At 27.9% G+C, this 7,500-nt stretch overlaps 1 protein-coding gene across 1 annotated transcript in view; it reads left to right on the forward strand.

Moving 5' to 3' along the window:
• The window catches only part of LOC101238455 (HMG box-containing protein 4), a 23,282-nt gene that overhangs the window by 2,109 nt on the left and 13,673 nt on the right, over positions 1-7,500 (forward strand). Inside the window, exons 2-3 of the mRNA XM_065801048.1 lie at positions 4,164-4,327; positions 5,580-5,965. Of these exons, the coding sequence (XP_065657120.1) occupies positions 4,164-4,327; positions 5,580-5,965 (550 nt within the window). The remainder of the gene's footprint in view (positions 1-4,163; positions 4,328-5,579; positions 5,966-7,500) is intronic.

Consider the following 7,500-nt stretch of genomic DNA (forward strand, 5'->3'; position numbering starts at 1 on the left):
TTCTGGAGTCGTTGACTTTTTTTTTGGAGCAAGTAATTCTTAAAAATAAACGATCTAAATTAGAACATATAAAATTAGTCTGTACAAGTATCAGCCACAGTATTATGTCTGCTGTTAAGCCTAGATCTTTTTAATCGAAATTACAATTGGGTCTTGTAGTATTTCTTCATCGACGGTTTGGTTCAAAAAGCCTAATACAAATCTTTTCGTCTTTTGGTTTATGCGCACCCTACAATGACACTGTGATGTATGAGACATCATCAGTTCTTCATCATCCACTTATTATCTTACCACCACAAACTGGCACGTTTATTCAATATGCTGCAGACAATGCACTGATATAAATGTAAAGACTTTAGACAGTAATAACTCACTTCACATAGTAGGTATTATTCAAATTGTTACCCCAAAAAGTTCAGTTATACAAGAAGATCAAATACCACAAATAAAGGAAATTCCTTTAGCAAAAGACTTCACAGCAAAAGCTCATGTACCAATACAAATCTATCAAAATGTTGGTGTAGTTGGTTATAGTAAAATAAATGTGCAATATTTATCTAATGAAAGTAAAGCATCAGTATCTTTACTTCAAAAATTAGATGTCATATGGTTCCATGGTAAATGCAAGAATTTATCATCACCTGGTTGGAATGGTTTTGTCGAACGTTTAACAAGTAATATAATGGAATTTTCTAAATCCAAAATTTTATTTTTACCATTTATTTACCAACCAGCATGTAATTACAGTACTTTATACACTACTTTACTTTGTGCTTTACAAAATGCAAAAAATTATTGCCACAAAGTATGCATTATTACTTTCGATCAACCTCTGTATGCAAAAGCTAGAGAAATCTTATCTGCAGCACCTGATTGATTTGAACTATCGAAGATCGTAATAAGACTTGGAGGATTTCATTTAATTACGTCATTTTTTGGATCAATTGGTTATATTATGCAAGGTAGTGGCATACAAAAGGTGCTTTCGTTAGTTTATGCACCTAAGTCATTAGAAAAAATGCTCAATGGTTATGCTTACGCGAGAGCTGTTAGAGCCCATACATCACTTCAGCTCACTTTAGCAATAATAATATTAAAAGATCTTGTTATTTATGACAAGATAGCTGCAAGTCCTAATATTACCAATGAAAATGTCATAAATAACATAATTTCGTATAATGATATTGAAAGTGGTGACGATAATAAAATATGTGAAGGATTACTTTATCAGTTCAATGAAAAGCTAAAGGAATTTGATAAACAAGGACCACCAGCAAAACTATGGATACAATATTTTAATATGGTGTCAATAGCAAAGAAATTTATAAGAGCTGAATGCATGGGAGATTGGCAAGCTTACTTGAACAGCATTAAAGAAATGCTTACTTATTTCCGCGCATCAGGACATTTTCTTTATGCTAAGTCTGTGCATTTGTATTTGCAGGATATGCTACAATTAAAAAAATTAATGAACTGTAATGTTTATCAAAAATTTATCGAAGGATTTTTCACCGTTAGACGTTGTGATAAACTCAGTTGTGGTACTTTAACGGATATGGTGATCGAGCAATCAATGATGAAACCAATGAAGATAAATGGAGGTATTGCTCAAGGAAGAAGCACAAAAGATAGTGTTTTAAGTAAATGGATTTATGACATGCATGTAATGAATACTGTTTGTGAAGGATTGGAAGATCTGGTTGATATTAGAATGGATACAACAGATCAGCATGTAGATGCAAGTGATTCACGAATAAAATAAGATTCTAGTGATACCGAAAAAATTTTATGAGTGGTTTGCATTACATGATCCTTTCCCAATAGTTAAGGAAATTATATCTATCGCCAGTGGAGTCGTCAGTGATAATAAATTTAACTGTCATGAAGCTCGTGAAGTTGGAATTGCTTCTATGTCTAAGATGGCCGGGCAAACATTTAATATCATATTAAAATGCGCTGATAAAATACTTCCTCTTTTAACCATGAGTAGTGTTATAAAGGTTCATGATGAAAAAGTACCTGTAGATCCAGTATTGTTATTTCAACGTATGAGTATTACTAAAACATTTAAGAAAGAAATTGAAAAACTTTTTGAATATGAATTAGCCCCCTATTCTTATTACTGTTTGATGAAACTGGAATGCGTAAATAACAAAAATCAGCTCTTTACAAATGCTTTGAATCGGTGAATATTAAAATTGACAACGCAAATACTAGTTACATCTTCGATGGAGGATATTTATTACACCATGTTTGGCATCGAGAGGAAACGTTCAACGTTATTTTTGATAAATACATTCAGTATGTACATAGATATTTTGGTCATGAAGTCCCTATAGTAGTATTTGACGGTTATACTGATTATAAAAAAAATGTTAAAGCTGCAGAACAGCGTCGTCAAACCACAAAAACATCTTCATTTTATGATGTCATTTTTGATCAATTTATGACGGTTCCAACAAGCCAACAGCAATTCCTTACCAAAACTCACAACAAGTCTCGCTTCATTTTAATGTTATGCGAAAAGTTAATAGCTGCAAATATTATAGTGAAGCAAGCTGATAATGACGCTGATGTCCTCATAATTGAAACAGCCATAGAACAATCCAGTACATCAAATACAATTATCGTTTTCGGTGAAGTAATTGACTTATTAGTATTACTGACTGCAAGAATTCCAACTGATAAGATTATTTATTTTTTGAAACCTGAAAAAGCTCAACAACCAACAGAAATATATTCATCAAAAAGTTTATCTGCTTATCCAAAATGTCAAAATCATATCTTGTTTTTACATGCAATTACTGGCTTCGATACTACATCAGCTTTTTTCAGAAGGGGTAAAACAATGGTATTTAAATCATTTGAAAAACATGGTTTAACTAATTATGTTGAAGTATTTCAAAGGATCGACTCAAATCCACAAGACATCATCACAAACAGGATTTGTTTTCTTCTTGCTCTATATGGAGCTCCAAAAATAATTGGTTGTATAGACAAGTATAGATATTTAAGTTTTGTAAAAAATACACGGAATAATAAAAGAGTGCAATTATCTTGTCTTCCTCCAATATCTGCTTCTGCTAGTCAATACTTATATCGAGTGTACTATCAAGTTCAAGTATGGCAATCAACTAGACACAACAAACTGGGGTTGGAATTTAGTAGGTAATACATTGGAGCCAGTTCAAATTTTATTTCCACCTGCTCCAGAAAAACTTCTCAACACCATCTTTTGCAATTACAAAAGGGGGTTGTAGTGCAAAACGTAGTTGCAAAAAAGTCGGTTTATTGTGTTCACCAATATGTACTATTTGTCGAGGCCAGTCTTGCTCAAATATTGAATCAGTTTCAACAAATGAAAATTTTGATGATGTTAATGATGAGACAGCTGATGTATCTTTTTCACATTTTGAGCTAGAAAAAGAAGAAGAAGTAGATTAGGGAGAAGATGACGAAGAAGTAAAAGAGTAAGAAGATGAAGAAGAAGAAAAAAGCGAAGAAGATATAACATACTATTATATATAATAATATATAGTAATAATACTAATATATATTATATAAAACATTATTTATAGATTATGTTGAATAAGACTTCTTCAATTTTAGATTTAAAATATATCAGTAATAGTGATTCTTAGAAAAAAAAGTATAAAGACAATTTTTGTAGATAAATTAATGATCTAAAACTTTTGCTTTATCTTTTTTTTTTTTGATAAAATTTACTATTTGTCGGAAAAATATAAAAAACCATTTTTTTCTACTTTTGACCTTGAATAACTTTTTTGCAGATGCAGGATCAGTGGGGACTTTTAATATTTTATTTGTAATAATGTCCTGAAGGTCTGTACCAAATTTCTATGCGAATTATTGTAACAGCTCTATGCAAATATTTCTATGCGAATATTTCTATGCGAATTATTGTACAGCTCTATGCGAGTTATTGTAAACTGAATCTATTCGGTCTATTTTGACCGAACTATTACTACTTTATATTTTATATATTATTTTGTTAATAACTATATTGATAACCAACCTATGATTTGAATTTGAATTATAACAAGATATTCAGTTATATAACAAGGTTTATATAACTTTATTTAAAGATATTCAGTTATATAACAAGGTTTATATAACTGAATATCTTTAAATAAATGTTTAAGGGGATGCAGATATGGATGATGAAAGCATTCGAAGGTCAAAGAGAACTCCTGTTCCAAAGCGTGGCTTTAAGCTAATTGATGACTATGATTCTAAAAAGACACCTAAAAAGAAAGGAAAAGATTCTTTGAAAGATACATTGACAGAATTAGCTATTAAAAAAGAGGTATACATATTTATTTTCATATATGAGAAACAGTTTTATGTTTATTATCCTTGAGTATTTTAAATATTTTTTTCATCACTACTTCTCTAATGCTTGTGACCTTTCTCTTGTACAAATCATTTCACACATACATATTTTCTTTGCTATCTTTGCAACTAAAAATAAAGTATCTGCATAAAATAGCCCCCCCTCTCTAGCGAATCAAATTGTTTTGGGGCATTTCCGAAAAACCACACACTTAAACTTGTAAATGTTTTGTCTATTATTTTTATGAAAATAAAACTGACAATCTTCAATTTACTTTCATTTAATTCTAATCTATATAAATATTTTGTAAAAAAAAAATGATTTACATTAGTAATGTTATTAAAGAATAAATTAAGTTTGAAACGGAATCACGCATGGAACAGACAAACACAAATTTTAGTTACTAGGTAAATAAATTTTAATTCCTTGAAAATATAAATTTCATCAGTAAACTTTTTTTTTAAATAATATTTTAAACATTATTAGAAATTTCCAGAAAGTTACAGAATTGTACTATGCATCATAGAGTCACTGCAATTGTTTAAATGCAGTTCATAAATGATCACGCACGAAAGTCACACATTGAAGTTGCGAGTTTGTGATTTTTGTGTAGTTATTTTTATAAAAAATAAACTGCTTGTGAGTTTTTCAAGTGAAATATTATATTTCTACAACTCATATTTTATATAATTTTGATGAGAAATAGCAAAATTAAAAAATCATCAAATATTTCTAGTTAGAGTATAGTGTTTATCAAATTTTTCTTGTTAGAGTTAAGCATTTTGAAAATCATTGTATGTGTTTCAAACTATTCCAACATAAACACGCCAAAAAAATAAAATGATAAAAAAAATATAATTTTTTCAGGTAGCCTAAAATATGATTAAAATATTTTTCTTATAATTGTTCTTTAAGAAAATCATAAAAGTATGCATTCAGCTTTAAGTCCTTCTAATTTTTAAAACAAAGAAAAATAAAAAATCATGCACAGATATTAAAATGCTCTTTTGAAAAAATTTTCCAAAAAATATTTTTTCTAATGATCCACGCTTTAAACCTATCTTTAAACTCTCTATAAGTAATTTGTTAGTGTTTTTATGATAATATTTGTATAAAATATGTTTTATAAAATGAATATGGTTTTATAAAATGTTTTATAAAATGAAATATGTTTTATAAAATGAATATAAAACCATTTCAATATTGATATTATTTCAATTTTTAGGTAGTATTTGCAAGCGATACAAATGAATCAGCTGATGATTACGAGAAAGGAAATCAGTCAGAAGATAATGAAGAAATATCTTTTACTAAAGATGATTTTATAGATGAACCAAGGCGATCTGGAAGAGTTAAAAAACCTAAGAAGTTTGAGAAAGATGATAATAGTACTTCTACTAAACGAGGAAGAAAAAAATTAAATGAACCTGAACTTGAAATTAAACTAGATCCTGATTTGGAAACCACTCCAAAAAAAACAGCATCTGGACGCTCACCAGGTAGTAAAATAGATAAAAATCTTCCTATAAAGTTGAATGATGTTCATCAAGTGTTGTCAGGACCTGAGCTTGTAAAATTGAGAAGAAAACAACCTAATGAAGGTGAACAATGGTCCATTTGATTCTTTAAATAGGTGATCACAAGTCGTGATCACTAATTTATATATATATATATATATATATATATATATATATATATATATATATATATATATATATATATATATATATATATATATATATATATATGTAGTAGAAAATAAAACTACGTGATTTTCACAACTTTAAGTTTCATACTGTTGCAATCATCAGGTAAAATACAAATAGTTTTATTGTTAAAAAAGTTATATACAATTGAAACTATACAGGAAAAACCTATATGGAAAACTATTGTTACAACCACATGTATCTAATCTTCAGGTTTGTCGTTGCTTGATAGAAATTTATTCAGCGGGCAGATTTCTTTTTGTTTGCAATTGCAAGGGAGATTTGCAGTCATGCTTTTTGAATATATTTTTGTTGTTGTGACTTTTTATGATTTTTGAAATGTTATTTGAGCAACTCCAGCTAGCATTTGTGGTGTTTCAATTATAAAGTTTATGCAATAGGTTTAAAGGTGGGAAATGCTTATCTATTAATTGCCAAAAGATTTGGCCAACATTGGTAGATACATTTTTATTGTAAGGTGGGTTAAACCAAATTATACTCCTTTCTCTTTTAGGGGGTGTCTTTTGGGTTGTACTTTAACTCATCAAAAACAGAATACGAAAAAGCGCTTAAACAAAACGGTTTTAAAAACTTTAACTTAAAGTACAACCCAAAAAATAAGACACCCCCAAAAGAAAAAGGAGTATAATTTGGTTTAATCCACCCTACAATAAAAAACTTTCAAATGCAACCACTCTCTCAAAATATATATGGAAAACTAGGGAAAAACTGAAAGAAACACCAGAATTAATTTAGTCTATTGTAAAAACAGCCCCTGCTTACAACAAAACAACAAAAAAAATGTTTACTTTTTTTTTATATAAAAAACTTTAATTTTACTTCAAAAAAAAGGCTGAAGAGCAACTTAATAAAAAACCAGAGTTAATTTCCAAATGTTGTCATGAAAATAAATTTCTATTAAGCAACCACAAACCTGAAGATTAGATACACGCAGTTGTAACAATAGTTTTTTCCGTATAGATTTTTTCTGTATAATTTCATTTATATATAATTTTTTTAACAAAAAAATCATACTTGTATTTCATTGTATTTCACCTGATGATTGCAACAGCATGGAACTTAAAGTTGTGAAAATCTCATTTTTATTTTCTATTATATTATAAGCTCTGACTTAGTTCATCAAGCACTTTCTTGACAGTATATGCACAAAATAGCATCACTACATATATATATATACATATATATATATATATATATATATATATATATATATATATATATATATATATATATATATATATATATATATATATATATATATATTATATATATATATTTTTTATATATATATTTTATATATATATATGTATATATATATACACATATATACATACACACACACATATATATATATATATATATATATATATATATATATATATATATATGTATATATATATATGTGTATATATATATATA

Source organism: Hydra vulgaris, chromosome 07 (assembly GCF_038396675.1).
Source record: "Hydra vulgaris chromosome 07, alternate assembly HydraT2T_AEP".
NCBI lineage: Eukaryota > Metazoa > Cnidaria > Hydrozoa > Anthoathecata > Hydridae > Hydra > Hydra vulgaris.